Source organism: Cynocephalus volans, chromosome 14 (genome assembly GCF_027409185.1).
Source record: "Cynocephalus volans isolate mCynVol1 chromosome 14, mCynVol1.pri, whole genome shotgun sequence".
Classification (NCBI taxonomy): domain Eukaryota; kingdom Metazoa; phylum Chordata; class Mammalia; order Dermoptera; family Cynocephalidae; genus Cynocephalus; species Cynocephalus volans.
Window position 1 is genome coordinate 41741783 of NC_084473.1, and position 26774 is coordinate 41768556.

At 39.5% G+C, this 26774-nt stretch overlaps 2 protein-coding genes across 3 annotated transcripts in view; one reads left to right on the forward strand and one right to left on the reverse strand.

The window, feature by feature from the left end:
* Positions 1-24238, forward strand: part of SLC3A1 (solute carrier family 3 member 1) — a 36540-nt gene extending 12302 nt beyond the window's left edge. The window contains exons 5-10 of the mRNA XM_063077960.1: positions 10147-10266; positions 12402-12526; positions 13884-14079; positions 17568-17735; positions 18754-18870; positions 23798-24238. Of these exons, the coding sequence (XP_062934030.1) occupies positions 10147-10266; positions 12402-12526; positions 13884-14079; positions 17568-17735; positions 18754-18870; positions 23798-24238 (1167 nt within the window). The remainder of the gene's footprint in view (positions 1-10146; positions 10267-12401; positions 12527-13883; positions 14080-17567; positions 17736-18753; positions 18871-23797) is intronic.
* PREPL (prolyl endopeptidase like) overlaps positions 22533-26774 on the reverse strand; it is a 39798-nt gene continuing 35556 nt past the window's right edge. For both annotated transcript variants that reach the window (XM_063077957.1, XM_063077959.1), the window contains 3 exons: positions 26315-26438; positions 25420-25493; positions 22533-25053 (listed from right to left, as the gene is read on the reverse strand). In XM_063077957.1, coding sequence (XP_062934027.1) covers positions 24964-25053; positions 25420-25493; positions 26315-26438 — 288 coding nt within the window. In that variant the 3' untranslated portion in view covers positions 22533-24963. The remainder of the gene's footprint in view (positions 25054-25419; positions 25494-26314; positions 26439-26774) is intronic.

Genomic DNA, 26774 nt, shown 5'->3' on the forward strand with positions numbered 1-26774 from the left:
TATGATCATTTCACAGAGAAGGAAACTGAGGCTTAGAGAAGTAAAACCACCCTCCTTGGAGGTGATGAAGTAGGATTCAAACCCAGACACTGGGACTCAAGTCCATGCTCTTACCTACAACCCACACCTGCCTTGAGGCATTCTATTTCTCTATGTGCTTCACTTTTCCTACACAGTTTTTTACAAGGAGGTTTTCAGTTGGATATTCATAAATATGAGTGTAAACCAGTCAGTGTATCAGGCAGTGGATTTCTCCTGGCTCCTGTGGCAATGGTGATAGATTGTCTGGAGATGTTGAGACAAGCGTGATAAATTTTGCCAAAATGTGCCAGCCAATACATTAATTATTTTTAGACTAACCCAGCTGTTTTCTTCCAGGCATCCAAGTAGTGGAATGTGTGGTTAAGATCCTTATTTACTAGTCCCCCAGGATGAAATCCCTTATGTGATGAATCATTACTGCCTCCAGTTGAGAGTTTAGACATTACTTGCAAGGCTGGTTTAGAAGATTTCTTCTTAAGAAATGCTGAGGAGCTGGGAGGGAAGGCTCTTTGCTCCTGGAAAGGGTCCTTTTGCATGAAGGGGACTTGTGATACCCTCATACCCCTAGCACTTACCTCTGCAATCGAGTTGAGCAGGTTACTAATTTGCAACCCAGAGTTTGTGGTGAGGAAGCATTTGGAATGACTCCTGCTTGCATAATACACTGTACTCACACAGCCTGAGTCTTCCTTCTCAGTGTATCTGCATGGTGGGAGGCTGGCGTGCAGGGGACATTCAGCCGAGAACACCCTCCTCTCTCCATTTCTTTCTCCTCCCCTTCGCACTGGCCACCAGGGGACTTGGCTGTGCCCTGAACCTCTCAGGGCTTGAGTGCTTTTAGCTGGATTAGTCAGGAAGCCTTTGTGGAGGAGTTGGGGCTTATTTGTGTGGTATTTTGTACTTTTCCAGTCACTTTGGTTTTTACTTGCCCTCCAGATCCTTTATTTGACTAATGAGTAAACTGAAGCACAGAGAGGTGAAGTGACCCAGTGGGTTGGTGGCATAGCAAGGAAGAGAGTCCAGATAGCCAGGCCCTATGTCCTGGGCTCAGTGTGATTCTGGACCTGCCATGTGGGAATGCTGAGCCGTGGAGTAGGGACTCCTGGCGCATCACTGTGTTCATGGCAGCTGGGCACTATGTTCATGGTAGCCAATATGCCCTCTCAACTAAGATGGAACCCAGAGCATAAACATAGGCTTTGTCCTGCCCCTACTGGGCACAGTACTGCTGGAGACAAGCTGCTCAATTACAAATCAATTCATTCACTACCTGCTTTACAAATTAGCACGAGCTTAATGATGACAATTACACCATTTATTGCACCTCCTGTGTGGCAGGTGCTTTCTCAGAATCACTGCTCATTTAACAGCACGTACTTTGTGCCAGCTGTGTGCTGGGGAATGGTGACTGGCAAAATGGGCACATATTGTGGCCTCATGGGGCTTATATTCTGGAGGGAGAGGTAGACAATTAAACAGGCAATTACAATAATGCATACTGGGTGGTAGTGACAGTAAGAAGTAGGACTGTGTAGGGAAGGCACCTAACTTGGACACAGAGTGGGAAAGATCTGGAAGGATTTGCAGAGCAGGCAGTGGTACCTAATGAAGAGGAATGTGCCACGTGAAGAGGCGTGGGTGGGAGTGTTTCAAGCAGAGGGAAAGGTGGATCATGGCACATTCGAGGTGCTGGGAATTGCCCAATATGGCTGGGACATAGTGGATAGAGAGGGGGAGTGACCCAATGAGATCAGAGTTTTGAGATCAGAGATCAAAAATCTCCATCCAGGTCAGAAGGGGCAGGTCATGAGCAGCACTGAAGGTCCTGGTAAGGATTTGGCTTTAAAAGGTCTTGGGCAGGGAAATAATTTTTGATTTGTATTTTGAAAAAAAAAAAAAATCTGGTTTTGGAGAAGGGGTTCAAGTAGGGCAGGTTTGTAAACAGAGGGGCCAGGGAGCAGGATGGTGCAGGAATCAGGAAAGAAATGCTGGTAGCCTTGGGACTGCGAGGGTGGCAGATGGGTGCAGAGAAATCAGCGGGATTTGGAGAGGGATCCGGTGTGACTCCCAGGTCTCAGATTGGAATACTGGGTGGGTGACAGTGCCCATCTGCTGAGATGGGAGACACAGGAAGAGGAAGGGGGATGTCTTAGCTGTGTAGAGTTTGAGCTCTCTGTGAGACATCCAAGTGTTCAATGGATAGTTGGATCCAGTACGTGGAGGTCCGGGAAAGGTCTGGTCTAGAGATAACACTATTGGATTTATTGCCGTATGGACGATGCCTACTGTTAAGCTCTTGCTCTTTTTCCTGCCCGTAAGCCTGCTGACTGGGCCAATTGTGGTGCTCGGCTAATGTCGGAATCCTGCTGACTTCACCAGTTGTTGCGCTCTTAATGCTGTTCGTGACGCCAATTGTAAAACTGTACAACTATGCCAGTTGTTGAGCTAAGGCTGGGGCTGGAGCTCAAAGACCCCTCAAGCCTATTCCAGACTGGGTCACAAACCCTTCACACGCCAGGCTGGGTCCCCAGACCCCTCACGTGCCAGGCTGGGTCACCAGACACCTTACACGCAGGTCTATGAGCTAGGTAACCGGCAAACAGGTCCTTGGAAGCCGTAGGTTGGAAAGGCATGGCCACTCGTGTGGCGGCTGCCTACCAAGGCAGTGAAATGCCAGCTAAATCGCAGCACAGCGCAGGCGCACTAACTCCGCCCACACACAACGTATTCACAGCAAATGCTGGCAAGATTCTGAACATCTGAGGAGCCCTGACCATTTTCCTATATTTTCCCAACACCTACTGAGCTCAGGCAGGTAATCAGTGAGAGAAGTAGGCCAGCTGAGATGAACAAGGCAGCCCATTGCAAGCTAGTTCGGGCACCTTGTCACGTGGGTATGAGGGCCAGGTGTTGGCTGAGCTTCCAATTAAAACAAAAAAAGTAGAGGGAGTCATCATAGCAAAGGGATAAGGGTGCCATACAGTTCCAATACTGGTGCCACCATTTACTAACTGTATGGCCTTGGTCAAGGCACTTCATCTTCCTGAGCTTCCACTTTCTTGTTGGTAAAACAGGAACAGTAATGGTATATACCTCATATGGCTGCTTGAAGATTAAATGGTTTAAACCTCTGTAAAGCACTTAGGGTGGTGTGCTCCTGATAAGTACCTGTTAAATAATCAATAAGTGGATACATAAATAAATGCACACTGTTGTGAAGTGAAATGGTCAGAAGGTGTAAGATGGAGCCCCAAGGAGCACTAACGTTTAAAGGACTGCAAAGAAGACAGAAAAGGAGCAGGGTACCACTTCTAGAAGATTAGTCAACAGTGTCAAACGTTGAATAGAGATCAGGTAATGTGAAGACTAAGTGTCGAGTGAGCAATACCTCATTTTCTCCACAGAAGCCCTGCCAGGCAGGTACTATTTTATTGTTGAGGAAACCAACTTTTAGCGAGGTCTTGCAGACGCCCTAGCTCATGCTGCTGGACTGTGGGGCAGCTGGGATGGTACCTAGATGGTCAGATTCCGAAATCCTTGATTTTTCCTTTACTTTCTGCTTCTGGAGGAGTTAGCAAAGAATTTTACCAAGACTTCTGAACAGCAGTAGGGATAGTTTTGTTTGGAGGATATGGTTTTCTTTCTGTACTTCTGAAATATATTTTCTCATTCCTTCTTGAGATGGACAACCTGGAATTTGTTATTTTCAAGAGGATGTCTTATATCATCACATAGAAGAGTGGAGCTTTTCTATTTCCACACTTGGCTCTTTAGGTAACTGGCTCCAGTAGTTTTAAATATCTCAAAAGGAAAGTCTTGCCTCAAGGTTTTGTGAATTTGGATATCATTAATGTTGACTTGATTCCGTTTTACTCAGACCAGCTTGTTGTTTAAGGAGAAAAGAATTATAAGATGCCCAGGACTGTGTGAAGTCATGTAGGTTAGACAGGAGTCAGGGACGAACTGTACTGTCCCCAGAGTCCATGGCACCTATGTGGGTCACCCAGAACTGGCGGAGCCAGGCTTTGTGCCCATTTTCACATTCAGCACCCTGGGAGAGCTTAATTGAAGTAAAGAGGATTAATGATTAAAATTGGCAGCTCTCTTTTCTCACCTGGTTGAGAGAAGAAATAGCATAAAGCAAATATTTTTCAAGAGCAAACCTTGGATTATCTGGATGAAAAACTCAGCATTTAAAATGACTCTCAGAAAAATCTCCATCCAACTTTTGCTGTTTTGTCTCATCAAACACTGATAAAGTATCTCTGATTATTCCGGGGCCATAAACCCTTGCTGGGGTACACATTTATCATTCCTTAGTTGGGTCAATATTTTGCTGATACCCTGAAGTGAATAAGGTCCCTATGAAGAAAACAACTGGCTTTATTCTAGGAGATCAGTGTCCAAAACTTAATGTTTACAACAACACGGTGCTTAATGTTTTCCCACGTTTTTGTCAGAGGCTGCTTGGATGGTTTACAAGCTACTTGTGCTTTGCCCTGACCAATGTGCATGCTTGTAAAGGAGAGCACCCCTGGTGTGGACCCAGGTTGTGTGGGGTGTGAAGCTTATAAAAAAGGGTGACCTTCTTAAAATAAAAATAGTACAAAATTAAGTACAAAAAAAGAGCGTTTAGACTGGGGGGCCCATTAGCTCTGTTGGTTAGAGCGCAGACTTATAACACTAAAGTCATTGATTTGGATCCCTGAACTGGCCAGCCACAAAAAAAAAAAAAAAAAAAAAAAAAAAAAAAAAAAGGCATTTAGCGCTGGCTGGTTAGCTCAGTTGGTTAGAGCACGGTGTTATAACACCAAGGTCAAGGGTTCATCTGCTTACAGGCTAGCCACCAAAAAACCAAACAAAATAAGCATTTATTTAGAATGAGAACAGAAGGGGGTTAGATGGGACAGGTACAGGTGAGAGGTCCTGAAGCTTAAGCTTGGTTAGCTTTTTAGTAAATTGGCTCCTGAAATCATGGAGAACCCATTCTACAAAGGAGGTGCCTTGTGTGTTTGACGGTCAATTTCTCCAACCCAGTCTCTAACCAACTGCCCTCATTTCCTGCTCTCCTGCTGCAAATCCTGCCCAGGGCAAATCCAGCTGTTTTACCCTCTTGTATTACCACAGTCCTCTCCTTTCACAACTTTATCACAGTTGTGACTTAAACATTTTTGTATTACTATTTGATTGTCCAGGTAGAGATTCTAAAATAATCCAGCAGACCTAGGACTGTGTCTGTTGTATTTTGCTCATGGTTGAAGTTCCAAGGCTTAGCTAAGTGCCTGGTCTGTAGTAGGAAATACTGAGTGAATGAATTTGTTAATAGGTAAAGATGCTAGTAAGAACAAATCTGTGGGCTTTGTGCCCCAAAGGAAAAATCCACTGGGTAGAGACAGCTTGAGGCCATTTGGGTCACCTGTGTCCATGTGAGAGCTTAGTAGCCTCAGAGCCTGCTCTTAGATAGGAAAACTTTGTTCAAGCTTTGCCAGTCACAATTGCAGTATAAAGGGAATTGACATCAGCAGTATTAACCCTTGCATTTAGCCTATAGAAACCTTTGAGACCCTTTACTTGCAGCACTCTAGAGACCCCATATTCACAGGTAGATACAAGTAACACACTTCAAACAAGTGATTTGTGGGATAGTTGCCATTTGCAATCTGTGGTTCTGTTCCCCTCCATAGGAGAAAATTGGCTACTTAACTCTAAAACTTTAAATTACAGATGGTTCTGCTCCAAAGTGATATATACATTCCTTAAAACCTTCCTCTCAGCAAGGAATGAGCTGAGAGGAAAGTGGGGAGAGCCGCGTACCTTTGCAGGGGGGCTGCTTGTGGTCAGGTGCAGGAATAGGCCCAGCTGGAAGGGGCTGGCTGAGGAATCGGTTGGTGGGGGTGGGGGTGAAGGAGCTGAGACCTGGGCCTCTAGTCCTCCCAACTGTCCCAATACAGGCCAGGCCAGTGTCTGCCTCCATGCTTGGCTCACACAGTCCTGATCTCACTGCCTGATGAAATCCCCCGAGGCTGTCCAGAACAAGTTTAAGCTCTAGCCTTTTCTTCTCTGGCTGTGCCCACTCGTGCTGATTTGATCTTCTTGGAGCTCCTAGAGCCCTGAAAACAGAGGAATCTCTTCTTATCATGTTACATCATGCCCTGACTTGCATTATTAGGTAACGCTCTCATATCTCATGTGTCCCCAACTATTCTGTAGATTGTCAGTCTAAATAACAGAGAGAGGCCCTCTAAAAGAATATGAATTTAATCAGGAATAGGGCATTACAAAGGAAATATGCATGCCATAGTAAACAATGTGCATATTCAGGGAGGTAAAGGAAGACAAAGGATTTTAAAGGAAAAATAATGGAAGATTACATAATTGTTTTGGGATAATTATCCTTGGCTGATAATCAATAACAAGAGTGATGCTATTCTGAGGTTGGACAGGCAGTTGCTGGGCAGATGTCCTGGCAGAAGTAAGGGAGTGTAAGGTAGTGATGACCTTTGTTCAAGGTTGTGGTTTTGCAGAATCTTTTTTGATAGTTATTGTTATCAGGCATATGTGCATGAGAACCCTCCCTTCATGGCCTTCCCTGGCTCTGTTTGTCAGGTTTTTTTGAGTGTTTTGTTTTGTTTTGTTTAACAGACTCCTTGAAGCCAGGGAACGTGCTGTACTTCTTTAGTGTTTGACTCATTTGGGCTCAATACTTCATTCTTTCATTTCACAATTGGTTCACCAAGTACCAGATACTGTGTCAGAGGCACAGGAGACAGGAATAAAAGCTGCTCTCTTTCCCTCCAGAATTTACCAGTTGGGTAGAAGAACCCTTCATGACTGAGGGCTTGTTGGTTTGATTTGAACCAAGAGTGGGTGGGCTCTGGTTGTGCTGAGGTCAGCTATGTTGCCAGAACAAGGGAAAAGTTGCTTAGTAAACACTGTCTTTAGGCTGGTGACTACCAAATTTACATCTGTAACAACAACCTGTGCTCTAAGGCCCAGATTTAACAAGCCACCAGCCTCTTCAGCATTTCCCTGTACATGTTCAGTATACTTATTGTATACTGGAACGCCCCATCTTTATTCAACTTGCTGTCCCAGCTCAGTGAACGGCACATGGTCACTCAGGCCAAGAACTAAGGGTCAGCTTTAATCCCTTTTCTTTCACAAACCCGCCTCCCCACAAGCTATTAGCAAGTCTGTGAGCTTCACCCTTAGAGCAGATTCAACATCTGCCTTGTCCCCCCAAAACTTATTTCCCGCTGTAACTGTTGAGAGTGGGAAATCCTATTATGGTAATTGAAAGGTGGGGCCTTGAAGAGGTGATTAAATTGATGGTTTAATGGTGGCCTGGTTCTGAGGACTTTAAAAGAAGAGCACATGAGGAGCTCTCTCTCTCTCTCTCTCTGCTCCACCATTTTCTGCCATGTGAGACCCCTGCATTGCTGTAAAGCCACCATCTAGAAGACCCTCACCAGATGTGTTCCCTGAACTTTGGACTTTCCAGCCTCTGAAACTGTAAGCAATAAATTTCGTTTTCATACAAATTACCTAGTTCCAGGTAGTTTGTTATAGTGAACAGAAATGGACCAATACAACATCTGACCACCTCTCCCCACCTCCACCACTGTCTCCCCATTGCAAGCTGCCATAGTAGGCTCCTGAATGGACTCCCTGATTACATTCTTTGGCCTTAATTTATTCTTTTTTTTCAATAACAGCTTTTTTTTGAGATATAATTCACATGGCATAAAGTTCATCCAAAATGTATAATTTCAATACTTTTAGTAAGTTCACAGAGTTGTACAATCATCATCACAATCTAATTTTAGAACATTTTCATTACCCCCAAAAGAATCCCTGAACATTTTAGCCATCACCACCCACCCCATTGTGTCATCCTTACCCTGTCCCCCCAGCCCCTGGTAACGCTAATCTATTTTCTGTCTCTATGGTTTTGTCTATTCTGGACATTTCATATAAATGGGACATACCATATTTATCCTTTTGTGTCTGTCTTCTTTCATTTAGCAAACTTTTCTAGATTCATCCATATTGTGGCATGTGTCTGTACTTCATTCCTTTTTCTGGCCAAATATTTGTTGTATGGATATACTATTGGGGTTGCTTCCACTTTTTAGCTATTATGAGTAATGCTGCTGTGAAAATCTGTAGAAGTTTCTGGGTGGACATATGTTTTTATTTCTCTCGGGTATATACCTATGCATGGAATTGCTGGGTTTTATGGTATCTCCATGTTTAACCTTTTGAGGAACTGCCCGGCTGTACTATTTATTTACACATCAGATCTTTTAGAAATGTACATCTGACCATAGCCTTTTCTGCTTCAAACCCTCCAGGGGTTTCCCCTTATCTGCACACAAATCCTGTCTTTCCCACTAACTATAAAACAGGACCTGATGAGTCCAGCCTCACCTCCTTCCCCTCTTGCTTATGCTCTTCTGACCACATCGTGCCCCTCTTTTTAGTGCTCAAGGAATCCCACTTGGTTTCCACAGATGTTCCAACAGACCTTCTCATGGCTCATTCCCTCAGTTCTTATTTTTCCCTGCTGAAATGCTACCTCCTCAATCTAAGCTAGCTCTCCAGCTTTCCTTACCCCTCCCCATCACTCTCTGTCCCTTTGCCCTGTAGTTGTTTTTCTACGTGCTGCCTGTAAATGGCCAACTACACAATTTACATGGCCCCATGCAAAATGAAAATGCAGGTCCTTTGTCCCAAAATGATTGAGAATTTCAACAGTGAAACCAAGAGCAGAGCATTAAACCAAGCATGGGACCTTCTGAGCCAGGTGACCAGTGCACCTGCACAGGTGGTGTGCGCAGGGAGCCAGCCCAGCACCTGGGACTACCTGGAATAAAAGGAAATCCCACTTTAACACTTCCTTTCCTGCTTCTCCCGTTTGCTCACACCTGGAAGCTGCCTTATCCCTCCTTGTCTCTAGACTTCTCACTTCCTACCCCGTCTACTCAAGCTCCTTCCCTGGTGGCCCCTAATCTTTTGGTCCACTTCCCTTATCTAACCACTTCTCCAGACCAATGTTCATCTCCCCACTCTTTAGATTGAGCATTAAAAATGCCGGGGAGACAGGCTGGCAGGCTCCTATGATGCTCTCCATGGCAGGTAGGGCTGGGGAGAGACTGAGCAGGCAACGACTAGCTTCTCTCCAGCAAGGTGAGTCCAGTGTGGGGCAGGAGAGGAAAGAAAGCCAGGACATTCACACAATAATTTTGGTCCCCATTACATACCTTTGGAAGAAGTTCTGTCATCAAAGAATAAAATAAAATGTACGAGAACCTGGATTTTTAGGTTTAACTGTTTTGGCTTTGGATCAATTTCTTTGTGAAATTAAGACAGTAGAATAGTGGCTTGCTTGAATAACGTACCGTTAGTCCTTTATTATCGGAACGTATTCAAGGCAAGGCTTGCATGTGAGCTTTACCACCAGATCTTCACTGTTCTTCTCAGTTACGTGCTAGCTGATGATTGATTCTTTCTGTTTTGTCTTACGTTCCTTCCGTCTTACTCCTGACAGGAACTCCTTTAACACCTAAGCACTTCACTCTCATTTTCCTTCCTGGTAAGGAGTGCAGCGTTTAACTATTGAAAGTTGGTTACTTTCTTCAGTTTGGAGTGACCTTAAGGAGTTGAGTGTGAGGGAGATGAGATAGTTCTCCAGTGTGTCCTGAGTCATATCTGTCATTGTGGTTTTATATTTTCATTTTGCGTGGATTCTCTAAACTTTGGAAACAGGCTGTCAGGTTAGCTCAGTTGGTTAGAGCATGGTGTGGATAGCTCCAAGGTCCAGGATTCGTTCCTTGTACTTTGGAAACATACTCATAACATCAATTATGAATGTAATTGTAATTCTGAGCTCAGATATGAAGGAAGTGTGAGAATCCCTTACTGCAGTTACTTGAGAGTTCATTATACTATAATGCAACTATGTTAAATAGATGGGAATAGAATATATGTATACAGAGTTGTCTATTTTATGGTGGAAAGTCATTAATAGACAAAACCCTTATTAAACATTATGATAACAGTGTGTCGTTAATGTAATCGAGCATTTTGCTTCTTCATGTTTAGGAAATTATACAGTTCTGGCTTGCAAAGAACGTCGATGGCTTTAGTTTCCATGCTGTTAAATTTCTTCTAGAAGCAAAGCATCTGAGAGATGAGATCCAAGTAAATAAGAGCCAAGTCCCGGTAAAGTATTATTTAAAAAAATTTTTTTTGGTCTTTTCTGAAAATGTCCTCAGAATGTTTTTTAGCCTGAAATACCAATTACAAAGGTGAGTTCTGTCCTATCTACAGGAAGTACTTTGAACCATTCTCTTTAGGAAATACAGAGGAGTTTCAAATGCATATGCCCAGCTATTTCCTTCCACTGGTTCCCTCCAGACCAAGGCATCCCTTGAGGGATCCTTCAGTGACAAGGGTTCTGAGGACACGGACGGTGTGGACTCTACCATTGGCCGTAAAATGGAGGACATCTACTCACTGTGATTTTGTCATCTCACTCAAGCTCGCATGAGGACACCTAACTTCCCCAGGCACTTTTCTAGTTATTAAAGGACACAAAGATGAAGAAGAGAACTAACACTTGCTGAGTGTCTACTGTATACCATGTGCTGTTTACTTATGATATTGCATTTAACTCTCTCAGTATCTATGAGAGAAGATTCATGATCCCCATTTAGCAAATCTTAGAGAGGTTAACTTATCAAGGGCTACAGGGCTGATAAATAGAATTCCAAACCAAGCCTATCTCATTACAGTATCTGGGCTCTTTGGGGTTCCACACCAGTGATTCTCAACCACCACCCCCATGTCACACATGACAGAAGGTATTCAAATGCCACCCTATTCCTCTGGTTGAGAACCATTCTACAGTGACTCTATTTTCAATTGCCAAGTAGACAGTAGACCTAAAAGGCATTCCAAAATGATGGATTTGTATATTCACACAATAGAATGTTATATGTTAGTCAAAATAAATGATGCAAATTACCATGATGCAAATCTTAGCAATGTAATGGTTAGTGGAAAAAAAAATTATTATACAGTGTGATACCCTTTTAATAGAGTTACAAAAGTAAAATGAAATCTGTATAGTTACTTTATTATCAAGCTTCTAGTTTTTGTCCTGAGTAGTAGATTTATGGATACTATATGTTTGTTATAACAAATTGATTAACTAAATAAAGAGAAGTTGGTCATGCACAGGCCAATTTATGAGAGTATGTCATGAACCAAAGATTATGATTAAGCCATAATTTTGAATAAAAAGAAAAAATGAAAAAAAGGTGATACATTAGCTAGATATCCCACAGAGGAAGAGCTTCTCCTTGAAGAAAAAATCCTGACATAACCTTGTTAATTATGAGATGTTATAAGGCAGGCATACGTTTTACAGTCATGACAGGTGATCAGAACAGTGAATTTTATGTGCTACCCAAGAGAAATTTAAAGAAGATGGAATTTTGGGGAAAGACCCAAGATTCCAAAAAAATTTAAAAAATAAAAAACTTTCACTTGATCTAGCAAGAGAGTTCACTTATGAAAGAACGATGGGGGCTGGCCAGGTAGCTCAGGTGGTTAGAGCATGGTGTTGTAACACCAAGAGCAAGGGTTCAGACCCCCATAGTGACCAGCTGCCGAAAACAAAAAACAAAACAAAAAGAATGACAGCAACTCAGGTTTGGACTGTCCAGCCGTCCATGTCAAGGACCACAACCTTGACTTGTATGAGATGTAATCTTTTACTTCTGATTTTAACGAAGTTACTGTAGCCCTAGGAGGGCATAGAAATGAATTTCAGGGAAAATTACTGAGACCCTGAGAAAATATAACAGTAAGAATAAAGAACAGATATGGTAAAGAAACAAATGTAAATGCATGATATTAATGTTTTTGTGAGCAGAGAACATATAAGTGTAATATGAGCTCTATAATCATTAAGATCGTTGGTTTTGCTTGTGCATTAAAAGTGTCTGAAGCAATTAGACAATTAAATATTTAGAAGGACTTTGGTAAATACATTTTTAATCAATGTTTTGAAGTTCAGTAAAATTTAGTTTGCTAAAATGGGTGATAGTTAAATTAGAGAAATAGTTTACTAGATTTATAAAGTTCACAATTTAAGCATCAAATGAAGTATGAATAGTTGTGAGTATTCTCCATCCACAAACACCTTAAGCATTTAAAGTCCTAGGACCATGTTTGAGTGTGTATCTCACTCAGCTTGAGCTCCTTGAAGAAATTATCTATATTCATGTAGAGCCAGCTGTGGGCATGTGACATGTGAAATGGTGGTAATTGTGCTGTGTTGGTTTTCAAAGGACATGGTCACACACTACTCGGAGCTGTACCACGACTTCACTACCACGCAGGTGGGAATGCATGACATTGTCCGGAGCTTCCGACAGACCATGGACCAATACAGCAGGGAGCCTGGCAGATACAGGTAACCACGGGACACGCCTCTGTTCTCCACAGGTGCAGTATGTGACCTGCATTTTATCCCTTACAACCAGGCATAGTCAGAGGTTCAAGTTCTAATGTAATAAATATGTATAATTATAGTTTATTACAACTCAGTTATGCCAGAGCCTGGTATATTCTCTTATGTTGCTTAACTTTGCTGACTTTCAGTTTCCTCTTTTGTTAAATGATGCTAATCACAGTACTTACTTCACAGGAGTTTTGTGCAAATTAATTAAAAAGAGAATACATTAGCTAAATGTTAGCCGTGAACTATTATTATTTTTATCATTATTATTAAACCTGTAGTTTCTTGTACAGTATGAATCCAAATGTTTCAACTAAACTGTCAGTAGATCACAATGGTAAGGAACACAGCTTTAAGATCAGATGGGTCTGAGGTGGAGTCCTGCTCTATAGCTGTGTGATCTCAGGCTGCTTTGTTGACATTTTCTCATCAATAAAAAGGTGATAGCAATAACCTCTATTAGGCTGTTGTGAAATTAGATGAGATAATGTATATAAAGCACTTAAAATAATGCCTGGCACAAAATAAACAATCAATAAAATTAACTATTACTAAATTTATATAGGTCACCCAAAAGAATCAATAGAAAAGGAATTAAATTTCTCCTTCTCAAAGTAGGTACTCTGATTACTATCTCTGTTTCATAGATGAGGAAACTGAGGCTCTGAGCATGCAGGCAATGGTCACACAGGTAGTAATGGCAGAGGTGGGATTTGAACTGAGACGGTTGGGCTCCACAGACTGGGCAATTATCCACTAATATGCTGCCTCAAACATCCAAAGCCAGTACTGATCGGTGTCATTTCAGACAAATGTGCCTTCCCCAGAGTGTTTTGTTTTCAGTAATTGGGAGTGCACACCAATAATAAGGTGAGACTTTATCAGGACTCAAATATAAGGGCAAGATTTTGGGGGAAACCCCTCACTTCATATGCAGACATATACTGTAAATTCTAAATGGAATTGATGAGAATTGCTAAAGAAAGTCTTCATAGATGTTACTGAGTTTTAATCAGGTTTTAGAAAGAAAAGAACTATATTGACTGAGATCCAAATGTGTTTCTTAACTCTTAGGCATGACCTAGTATTAGGCTAGTCTTTAGGTTTAGTACTGTGAGAAACTGTCCAGGTGATTCAGTGTGACATTTCTTGGGCATCTGGTTTGACTATGCTCTCTAGCGAGCCCTAGCCCTATACGGTTAATAGTGTGCATTCAGCCCCCATGTCTTTTAAATTAGATATAAGCAGCTGCAGAGCACTTTCCCTGTCTCTGACAGGCCCTGAAGATGTTGAATCCTGCCAACTCTTACAGGTTCATGGGGACGGAAGCCTATGCGGAGAGCATTGACAGGACCATGATGTACTATGGGCTGCCATTTATCCAAGAAGCCGATTTTCCCTTCAACAATTACCTTGCCAGCCTAGACACTCTTTCTGGGAACAGTGTGTATGAGGTTATCACATCCTGGATGGAAAACATGCCAGAAGGAAGATGGTCTAATTGGATGGTAAGTCCTCCTGCCCAGTGCAGCATATATTGTGCGGTTGCACTTGATGGATCGCCACCTCTAAAATGAGATGGACATTTGTCTCTAAGTGACCTTCAAGTCTAATGTTATTCAGTGATTGTTCTGTGGTCAGGCCTTTCCCAGCTTCTGACCAGGCTCTTGTCTTTAACGGGGAGACACTGTCCACTCGATTGAATGAATATTTAGTATTTGTCTTTGCTTAGAACTCTACTAGGCTTTGTGAGAGATGGATATCAAACCATAATCCCCCCCACATACCCTGGAGTTTATGATCTCAATTGGAAGGAAGAGGATTTCAGTCATGGACGGGGTACACATCAATTCAAGGTGGACATAAAACAGTGACGAAACACCATTTTGTTGGGCAAGATGCTGTAGAAAAGGTATTTAAACTACAGAGATTCTGGAGGGAAGACTTTCTTCTTCAAAATTGAGGCTAAATATGACATCCTTGTTAACTGAGACAGCCTTACATTTTTGAAGATTGACAATATGTTGCTTCAGTGAAGAAAAAAAGATATAGTGATTTATACCTGTGGTAACAAACCAACCTTCTCCTTTTCACATCTATCAGGGTGCTGCTTTCAAGATTCTTTCTGTGTCTTTTGACAGTTTGACTGATATGTCCAGGTGTGGGTCTTTTTGATTTTCTCCTGCTTGATGTCGATTGAGGTTCTTAGATGTGCAGATTGTTCTACATTAAATTTGGGAAGTTGTCCATTATTTTTTCAGATATTATTTCTGCCCCCCTCTCTCTCCTCTCCTTTTGAGACCTACACTGTGCATATATTGGTGTGCAAGATGGTGTCCCATGGGTCAGCTCATTTTTCCTCATTCTTCTTTCCAGTTCTCAGACTAGATACTCTCAATTGACCTATCTTCAAGTTTTCTGATTCCTCTGCCTGCTCAAATCTGTCAAGCCTCAAAACTCGTGAGTTTTTCATTTCAGTTACTGTATTTCTCAACTCCAAAATTTCTATTTGGTTCTTTTTCATCATTTCTCTTTATTGATAATATCTACTTGGTGAGACATTGTTCTCATGTTTTAAAATTTTTAGACACAGCTTAGTTCTTTGAACATATTCATAATAGCTGATTTGTCTAGTAAGTCCAATGTTTGGTTTTCCTCAGCAATGTTTTCTATTGACTGTTTTTTTCTCCCTTATGTGTGGGCCCTGTTTCTCTGCATGTCCCATATTTTGTTGTTGATGTTAAAAACTGGATGTTTAAAATAATATAAAATTTATATTATTGATGTAATATAATATGAAACTCTGGAAATCACATTCTCCCCTCCCCAGTGTTTGTTGTTGTCATTGCTGTGTTTCCTTATTGATTTTTTTTGGACTAAATCTGTAAAGTTTGTATTCTTTGTTTTTTGTGGCCAGGGAAGTCTTGCTAATGATTGGAAAGAGATTACTCAGATGCCTTTAATCGATAAGTCTCCCAGCCTTTGCTGAAGGGTTGTGTGTGTGCATGCTTTCAACACTCTGGCAGGCAGTTTACAACTCTGCCTTAGTCTTCACTTTCTGCTTGCACAGACCCTCAAGGTTAGCCAGAAATGAGTGATTAGTGCCTTCTCAGGTCTTCCCTGAGTATCTGCACAGCCCTCATCATGAAGCCCTGCACATGAGTGTAGCCTCCTAGATTCCTAGGAATATGTCAGCTCTTTTGAAAACCCTTTATGGACATCTTATTCCCCAGCCTTTATTGTTTTTAGTCAGCCTCTGGTTAGCCCCAGTTGGTAACACCACCATAGGCAGGTGCAATGTTAAACAATTGCTGCTAATTGTTTTCAGCAAATGTCGTGGTGATAGGGCTGTTGTTGCTTGTACAGTCAGCTTTGAATCAGATCAGATAAAGAAAACACCCAACCCAAAGTAGCTGCCGGAAAGGTCAAATAGTGACAGTTCTCTAGGGATGAAGCTTTTGGTAAACTTTAAACCCACTCTGCCCTTCCAGTGGCTGCTAGGCTGTTGGTTTTCATAGCTACAGTAGTTGCAAAGCTTTTGGTGAGCAGGCTGGTTTTCAGATCATAGATCTGAAGAGAGACGTCTGAGATGAGGGCACATTAATCATTAGAGCTACAAAACTCACTGTTCTTACTGAGATCCAGCTGTTTTTCTTGAATAAATACTCCTCAGATTATTGCAAACCTTTAATTTCAGGAATTCTAAAAGAAGTTAAAAAACTTTACGGTTTTTGCCAGCATTCGCCTTGCTTTTTTTACAGAGATTTTTTGGAGGTCCCCAGTCTGCCATTCTGGAAGTTTCTCCTATATTACAAATTTTATAATATAGTTTGTAGCATTTGATTTTAATATATTGGAAGTCTGTTATCATAGGTGACTGGGACCTGACTCAGCCTGTGAGAGGCCCCGATCTGTGCCATGGATGTGAACTTCTTGTAGAAATATTTCCTGATTTCAATTCTGAAAAACAAAATGCTCTATGTCCAGAAGGCTTGAGAAACCACAGGGTTTCTTGTCAGCAGATTTCAAGATGATGAAAAGAATAAAAGGATAGAGCCAAAATTAGACCTAATTTTCTGACCATAAAAATAGAAAAATACTTTACAATGGTCTATAAAAATATAATAATAAAGATCATTTTAGTACATCTAAGGAAAAAAAAAAAAAGCAAACTCCCTTTTCTGGAATTGTAGCAATCAAGTTCCGGTTCTAAGACTCAAGTTCAGAGGCTGTTTCTCCCTCCTACCATGACCAATACAATACATAATACAATTTCTCAGAGATTGTCTCATCATTTGTAAAATGGAGATAATATCTGATAGCATTGTTGTGCAGAGGGGAAATAAGATAATATAGTTACAAAGGTACTTTTTAAAGAAAATGCCATGCTCAGCAAATACACATGAGATCGAATTGTGTTATGAGAACAGTTATCAGGTGATTTAAATAAACTCTTATTTAAATAAGGACTAGATGTTACAATATGTAACTTGAGCATTTAACAGAAATATTTAAAAATGAAGAACATTTTACAAAATTTCCTCTTGTACTATGTAAATTTCTTTATAAAAGCTGATTTACCTTTTAACATGTTTTGAATAGTTCAAAAGTCAAAACTAAAAAAAAGGGGCACATAAGACGTCTTTCTCCCACCCCTGTCCCTTCTTCCTTGTTCCCTTGTCCTGCTCTGTATGGAGAAAACATTGTTTCCTTTCCTGTCAATATTCTCTTATTCAAATGTGAGAAAATATGAATATGCATATTTTCTAAATTTTATCTTATTTGCAATATCATTGTGAAGTACATTGTAATCACCATTTTGTTGATCATCAGTGGCCAAGACATTAAGTTACACAGCCAGTAGCAGGCCTAGGACTTGCTGATACCAAGGTATCCACAGCAACCTTGTTTATCTGCCTGGTGGACTTTCTGTGAAATAAGGTAAGTCTTCCAGAAAACTGTATGTAGAACTGTGTAAAAAATATCTGCCTTTCAGACTGGTGGACCAGACACTGTCCGGCTGACTTCTCGTTTGGGGAACGAATATGTCAACATCATGAACATGCTTCTTTTAACACTCCCTGGAACTCCCATAACTTACTATGGAGAAGAAATAGGAATGGCAAATATTTTAGCCACAAATCTCAATGAAAGCTATGATACTGTAAGTTTAATACAGTTTAACCATGTACCACAGCTGTAAAACCAAGTGCTTGTTTTTTGCCAGATCGGGGGATTTACTATTTCTATTCCATTGCTGAAAATCATGGTTACTTTGCTTTTCTTCCTTACTGTTAGATGTAAGAATTCTCCGCTTCCTTGGTGGTTGGAGAGCTTATTAAAAATGCTTTCTGAGCCGCACAATTGAATTTATTGGGTAGAGCCCAGGAATCTGCATTTTAAAGATGCTTTCCAGCTAATTCTTAAGCACACTAAAATTTGAGAACTAGTGGTTTAGTTCGGAATAGTATTCATTATCCTCTACCTGAAACACGGACAGTTAGGAACACATTTCTTTAATTCTTATTTGTCCTGCTAGATCTCATGTGACTACAGCACGAAGACTTCCTTTTATGTTACCAAGTGCAACGCACAGCCTCCAAGTTGAATGGTTTTTATTTAAGGCTATGGATCTTACAATGGGTTGCTGGGTAGATAACTGGTCTTAAACATTTTATTTGTCTGGTTAGCTTTCAATTGTATGAGATCCAATTTCCCTAATATTTGTTGAAGGTGAAACTTTTTCTTTCTCAGTTCACAAATTTGTATGTGCGTGCTCATGCACAATAACCAGGCTGGATAAGCAAGCTGGACAGAATTCAGGCTCACTTGTACATGGCAGTGTTCTTGAATTCACTATCACTGTATCACAGTAGAACGAAGTAACATGAGTCAGTAATGCCACAGTTTGAAATCCTACACTACTCAATTTTAGGGAAAAGCAGCAAAAATTCTATGCATGTATTAAAGTTCAGTTCAAGATGTTATTAGCTATTTTCCAATTTAAAGTGTGAAACTGGTTTATGCACTGAATGTTAAGGCCTTGTCATCACGAATGCTAATGAACACAATCACTAGCTAAGAACTATAGAGAATTAAATAATTATGAAGTGAATCAGTATCGCAGTGTGTTTCTTTTATTAACCAGACCACTGTTTTCTCTTTCTGCTCTTTTAACATAGAATACCCTTCTCTCCAAGTCACCAATGCAGTGGGACAATAGCTCAAATGCCGGTTTTTCTGAAGGCAATCACACCTGGTTACCCACCAATTCAGATTACCACACTGTGAATGTTGATGTAAGTATCAATGAGAACTTTATGCTAATTCTAGAAACAAGAAATGGGTTTATGTACTGACAACATACACTAACCCTGAGTATGTCTAAAACCTTAACTGACACTCTTTAAATGAATCACAGAGTTCTCGCAGTTTTCAATTTGTAAGGAATTTGCAATTCATGTTTTTGTGAAAGTACAAACTGGTACATAAGTTTACCATCTGAGTACCATACAGAACATACAAGTCTTCATTGGAATGACTTTTAATAAGACCAATGAGCCACAAAGGCAACTTGATGGAAATCTTTCAGTGAGCCCAGCTACTTTTCTTCCTCTCTTCCCCTCAAAAGGCAGGGAGGGAAGGAGGCAACTGCGTGGGCAGGCATGCAGGACATCAATCAATCTAGGGTAATGTGGATTTAAGAGCAAGACTATTTACCTGAAAAAACAGAAGATATGAATAATCCCTAAAGTGGCTGTTCTGGAAAAGCATATCCTTTAGCATTTGCCTGTACTTTTTTCTTTTCTCATAGCGAACAAGCACTAGTGTCATGTACTAGTGAAATCTCACTGCAAACAATTTAGGGGAAGAGAAATTATTGACATCACATGAGTATACTTAAGAAATATATAGCACTCTCTCGTCCCAATCTACTAAATAACCTGAAAACACTCCCCAGGTTATTCTGATATAGAACTCCACACAAACCCTCCTGTTTCCACAACTTGCTGTTCCAAGCCATCATTGAGAATTCCTAGGTAGTATAAACTTTGTTTTATATGTTCGTAAGTTTTGAAATAGATATTTAAAAAATTTTTTGGATTAAATGCCTTTATTGATTTACATTATGTCCAAAATGTTTCCATAGACCAAATTGAATCTAATATGTAAGAAACCCTACGTAAAAATGCACACCAGCAAAGATGGAAATATGTAAATGCACATTTTAGCAATGTTTTTGAAAATGATCACGGGTGATGCTTGGAGGTATGCTAAATCTTATCCATAAGTCCCAGGCAATGCCATTTTAATAAAATACATCCATAATAGCCCTAGAAAGGAATGATGCCACTAACAGATGAGAATTTAATTTTTAAAAGAAAGTAAAATCAGCATTATAGAAAAACAAGAGCATAGAAACTGGAGTCTACAACAGGAGAAAATAGCTCTAACAGGTACAGCTAAAAAAGCACTGTAGGAATTTCCTAAACTGCTACAATTGGCCACAGCAGGATTTTCCTAAGGGGGAAAAATCCAAGGCCTGTGATCACATGCCTATTGGAATGAGTACAGCAAAGCTTGAAATAGGGTCAAACTTCTACAAGTGCAGCAGAAGAAAGAAAGACCTAATTCTAGTGCTGTCCCCAGGCTATTTCATTTCAGAAATGAGAGCCTTTGCTACTCAGCTCACAGAGGCCAGGAGAGGAGGGCAGGACTCGAGCTAGCTTATTACCCTACGTAGGAAAAGAACCCTACATCCCAAAGACAAACCAGACCCACATCCAACTCAGCTTCTCAAAATTATGAAAAGCAGACAACTGAAGACAGTCAAGCAAGGAAGACCAAAACAAGAGTGAACAAATCACCAAGAATCACACTGCATTTGAGAAAAACCAAGAACATGAAAGAGAGAGGCGCCATTCCTAATAGAACACTGTAGAAAGCAGAGGAAAGATAGCAGCAAACATAAGACTTCACTATAAATATAAATATCCCCAATGGATTGTTTTTTATGGAGCTCCTAGACATTCTTTAAAGAAGTGATTAGTATCTTAGAAATGTAAGATATTGTCAAAATAAACAATGAAATAGGATAGAAGTGCTAATTAGTGTGCTGGAAAACTGATCTAGGGGTTTGTCCCAGAATGCACTGAAAAAAAAGGAGAAAAAATTTTTGATACGTGGAGGACAGATCCAGAAATTTCAACAAAAAATTACAGAGATACAACAAAAAAGATCCAAAAACACAATAACAAAAGATCCTGGAAGAGAACAGAGACTGCAGGAAACATAACCAAAGTAATAAAACACATGTAATAAATAACCCAGAGATAAAGGAAGACTTTATCTTTTTCTAGAATGGAAAGGATAAGGAGACAAGTCCTACAACTATTCAGTAAGAAACCAAGCCTGAAAATACATTGCCCGAGAAAGGAATTGAGAATTGGACTGGCATCAGACTTCACAGCTGGATACTAGAACATATCAGAACTTTATCTTCAAAGCTGTAATGGAAACTTAATTTTAAACCAAGACTCCTATATCCATTCCAACTAGTATTTAAGAGTATGAGCAAAATATAGATGAATAAGCAAGGACCTAGATTTTACCATGTGTAGCTACTTTATGAAAGAATAATCTGGGGACTCCGGCAAAACCAAAAATGAATCTGAAAGGGACATATGTACAAAAAATAGTGAGGAAAGGAACCAGCAAAACTTAAGGATAAATAATTTCTGGTGCATGATGTAAAATAAGGTACTCTGCAACAAAAATCTTAGTGACATTTCTATATGGGAAGGGTTGGCAGGGGGAGGGGGGGGGCAAACATGCTTGTCTTGTGCAGGGGATGAAAAAAGAGTAACTTTGGATTTGACCTGTCCAGTAGCCATTAGCTATTGTGACTATTAAAATTAAAAATTCAGTTCCTGTATCACACTAATATTTTGAGTGCTCAGTAGCTTGTGGCTACCATAGTAGACAGCAGATATAAAATATTTCCAGCAATGCAGAAAGTTCTATTAGACACCATTGTTCTAGATGTTAAGTATATTTTAAAATTATTACTACAATTTTAATGGTAACTGTTAGACAGACATAAATGTATAGTTTTCAAAGAACATTAGAAGGAAAAAATAACATTGTTTAAATCGACCTAATAAAAAGCTAAAGAGGGGAAAAAAAACCCAACTAAAACATTAGTGTAACTATAAGTAAAAGATAAAATAAGGCTTCAAGGTTATGTCTAAACATATGTAATCACAAATATGAATGGGTTAAATTCACCTCTTAAAAGATAAAAACACTCAGATTACATAAGACAAAAATCAGACATAAGAAACATAGCTAATACAAAGGACACGGAAAGAATTTATAATAAAGACATAGCAGGCAAACAGTAACAAAAAGAGAGCTTGCAACCTAGCTATTGCTATCAAGACAAAAAAAATGCATAGACTTTTTGACCTAGTAGTTCCTAGATACTTCTATCTAGGAATACTTGTAAGGATCTTGACTGCAGCACTATTTAAGTAGCAGAAGACTCCAGAAATGATTTAAATATTTTATCAATAGAAAAACTAGTTCAACCAATTATGGGACTAATATGCGGCTTTTAAAAAGAATAAAGAAGCTCTATATGTACTGATATGAAACCAGTTCTAACATGTATAAAATAAAAAACAGTACAGAATGGAAACATCACCATTTGTGTAAACAGAGAAAAAATATGTAAACATAGGTTTGCATAGGCACAGAATGTATTACGTGTAATACACATAATGTATTAATGATACAGAAAAATGAACGAACACATAAACAGTAATAGTGTCTGTCTCCGGGAGGGGAACTGGGAAGCTAGGGAACAGTGTTGAAGAAAACCTTTTTATTTATATATTCTTGTAATTGAATTTTATACTGTGTGCACACATTTCCTAGTCAAAAATAAAGTTACAAAAAGCAGGCTTGGAAATATTTAATAGCAGACAAAATAGAATTCAATATGAAAAGCATTATATGAGACAAAGGCAACTTTCAAAAACTGATAAAAGAACATTGCACTAAAAGTCATGAATCTTTATGCATCTAACAGTAGCTTCAAAATATGTAAAACAAGTACTTAGAAATGCAAAGAGGAATTGAGAAATCCACAATTACAGGGAGAGACTTCGACATACTTCTAGAAAGTGATAAGTAGACAAAAATCGTAGCTAACACTGGGCACTTCTTATGTGAGTGGCACTATGTTCTTTTCATGCATTATCTAAGGCTATAGAAAATGTTAATAATAACTTTGACAAGACCATAAATATCTTCGTACCTGATAAACAGAAAATAAACATTTTTTTCAAACACCCATTAAATAGTCATTGAAGAACAACAGCAATAACCACCCCAGTAAATGTGGCTGGCAAGAGTACAGTGAAATGAACATGACCATTGATTTGGCAACTTATGTATCAAGTGTCTAATATGAAGACTAACTTGGCATTATGTATTAAGTGTCCATGTTCTTTGACATAGTAATTGTCTTTCTGGTAATCTATCCTGAATAAATAATATAAAATATGGGGGGAGAGGAATAAAAATATAAGAAAATGTTATAAATGCAAATGTTAACATGAAAGGGAATGGTAATAACCATTCACTGGTAAAACCATTCAACAGAATATTATTCTGCCATTCAGCCTACACATTATTCTACGAAAGACACAGATAAGCCCAAGTTCATCATTTCTCAGAGTCCACTGCCATGGTTGTTGCTTTTCTTCCAGACATTTGGCAATTACAATATAGCATAAAGTGACTTTATTTAGGCAAGTTAAATATCCATTAACCTAAGACATTTGTTTTGGGATTCTTCAAGTCGAGTCAGATTTGGTCTCTAAGATATAGCAAAGCATGGTGCATTCTGCAATGATTCCCGGACAAGTTGAAACTCTGAATTTGAAATTTCTATATTCTTATCTACTTATTAATGCTTACAATTTGGTAGTTATTCTAAGGGGCACTTTTTTTTTTTTGGCAGCTGTCCTATACAGGGATCAAACCCTGGACCTTGGTATTATCAGCATCATGCTCTAATCAACTGTGCTGACCAGCCAGGCCTAAGGGGAAAAATTGAAGCAAGGTTTTTGGGGAAATAATTCCTTATTAGACACTAAAAATATTTTAAGAAAATTCTTAGAATCAAATATTTATGTAAATACTCTTTTTAAAAAATAGGTCCAAAAGACTCATCCTGGATCAACATTGAAGTTATATCAAGATTTAAGTCTACTTCATGCCAATGAGCTGCTCCTTAGCAGAGGCTGGTTTTGCAATCTGAGGAATGACAGCCACTATGTTGTGTATACAAGAGAGCTGGATGGCATAGACAGAATCTTTATTGTGATTCTCAATTTTGGAGAATCAACACTGCTAAATCTACAGGAAATCATTCCAGGTCTTCCTGAAAGAGTGAGAATAAGATTAAGTACCAATTCGGCTGACAAAGGCAGTGTAGTTGATACAAGCGGCATTTTTCTGAACAAGGGAGACGGACTCATCCTGGAACATAACACAAAGAATCTGCTTCACCACCAAACAGCTTTCAGAGATAGATGCTTTGTTTCCAATAAAGCATGCTATTCCAGTGTATTGAACATATTATACAGCTTGTGTTAGGCACCTCTATGAAAGAGATGAAGACACTGGCGTTCTGTCATAAGCATTTGCAGTAACTTCATGTATAGCACACTGCTGGGTAAACTTTATGAACAGTCATTAATTCTGAGATATTTCTGTAGCTTGAATATAACTGCTTTAGGAAAGGTTCTCAAATGTTTCTGAAAGAATAAAATGTTTATAAGAAAATTGTCACTTGTAGGAACCTGTAACTTTGAGATAGCATCAATAAGAGATGATCAGAACACCTTAGGACCCCAGATTACTCGAAAGTTCTATTGAATTTTGATGTGAAGAATATTATCTTTTTCCTTAAAATGGAGTCATAGAAATTGGAGGATTACTCACTGTCGTTGTGTCTACAAATGTTCACTAGCAAAGAGGCAGGACACTGATTTGTAAACTGTTTAAAGATAATCCTAGTAAGACAGACAAAACCACAGCTGTTCTGACTGGAAGGGAGGTCTACAGTTCTGCTGTCGCCAGTCCTTTCCTTACCCCCTACTCCATGTCCTAAGGAGCATGATTTGAAAACTACTGTCCTAGGTGCATCAATGGACAGAACTGTATAAGCAAATGTGATGTAGACTAAGCAAAATCTGGATGGAGAAGCAAATTTTTAAAAATTATTTAATAACTTGAAAATCTCACTTTTGCTAACCCAATTGGAAATAAGATTATGAAATATTTCAGTGGGTTTCCAATTTCTAGTTGAATGTAGCATTTCAGAATTTTAGATATTTCTTAAGATCCTCGAAAACACTGGTGCTGTCAAGTCCAAGTTCCTCATACAGGAATTTGATTTGGGCTGTAATCTAAAAGAAACACATTTTACAATTAGATAGAAGGCCTTTGTGGTAAAACTTCAGTGTTTAAGTCTCTTTTTGTCTATCTTCACTTAACTCCAAAGTCAGAAGTTTATGGCAAGAATCTTTTTATTTGGGACAGAGGCAGAAGGCTTCAGATAATTAAGATATAATTACTTTCTTTGACAGAGATCACTTATCAAGTACAAGAGACAGTCTTTTCTCTTGATTCATTCAGTGCCCTTCCTTTCCCTACTGGGTCCCAACCATAGACCTGACATTTGCAACATAAACGGTGCCGCAACCACTGGAAACTTGCATACAACACATCCCTACTTGGGGAATCCATCACCTGAGAGGGACTTGACAACATACCTTTTTGTGAGAATCCTCAATCACATGATTGCCTCCAGGCTGAATGTCTAAAATAATATTGGGGGTCTGATAACCTGGAAGAGTTAACATATTAAAACAATTAGAAGGTCTATAGATGATTGAGACCCATTTCACCCCTCTCCTTTTGAGTACTTTACTCAAATAATAGTAAAAGAATAAAGGCAAAAAGCAACATCACTACCACTAACAAAGAGATAGAAGGAGCAAGGAGTAGAAGACAAATTTCTGAAACAGGGAAAGCAGGTGGAGGCCCAGGGGCTGACGGATGGAAGAGACTATAGCAACTCCTGAAGAAGGTTGTGACCTAGAAGGTAGTCAGTCAGCCCTGTGGAATCTGAGAGTTTTGTGCTCTGGAAACACCAACTACAGAAATGGGTGGGAGTGAGAAATGGAGCTGAATACCAGAGACTATGTGACTTGTGTGTGGGTCCCTCCTACCCTTGAACCCAGAATGTCTTGGCATGCAGTTTCAAGGCAAAAAGGAAGAGTTATTATCTAATGAAACAGATACCCAGAGGAAATTAAAGCAGCTAATTTGGGCATGGAAGCTCCAGAGTAAAAACCTCAGAAACTGTCTTTTAGAGATTCCCAAAAATAATGGCTCAATAAACACTGCTAAATGAATGAATGATTGTGTGATAGCACATCTCCAAGTTATATGATTTTTAAATTCACTTTTTTCTTTGTGTCCTGCCTATCTTATTTTAATATTGTCCTTTGAAAAAGAGGTTATAGATACATAGACTTCAACTGGGTAGTCAACATAGGAAAACAATTATGTGCTAGTTGATAGCATGAAATATATTACTCTGAACAGTACGCTTAGGGTACTAGTTCACTTAGCCATGTTCCCTGTTTTTAGGCAGTTGCCTACCTTCACCTGTTTCCTTAGCATGCTCCATAACAGCTTCCTTGAGTTTCTCTGTATAACTGACAATTCCTTTCAGAGGTACACGTTCATCATTTTCATAAGCTGTGATGTGAACTGAAGGATAATGCTAAAAAAAAAAAAAAAAAGATGTACAGAAAGTTTACATTATTCTTTATGGTCCCTTTCCACCTTATAGATCATTAAAAAGAATTACCTCTAATTTTTTTCCCCCAAGTGCTAGAAGTTTTTTCTTATTTGATATTCTTGAGAGAGCCTCAGTATTATAGTACTAGACTACTTGTTACCTGGAATAGCCTTTTCTTGACTAAAGAGACCATGACCTTAATTAACAGAAGACCTCAATTACTTCTGATTTAGTAATTAAGGCATAACTCTTGGTGCTAAAAGATGTTTGGGTATTATAAGTTGAAACATTTCTAAAGCCCTGCTAATTTCTGCCTCA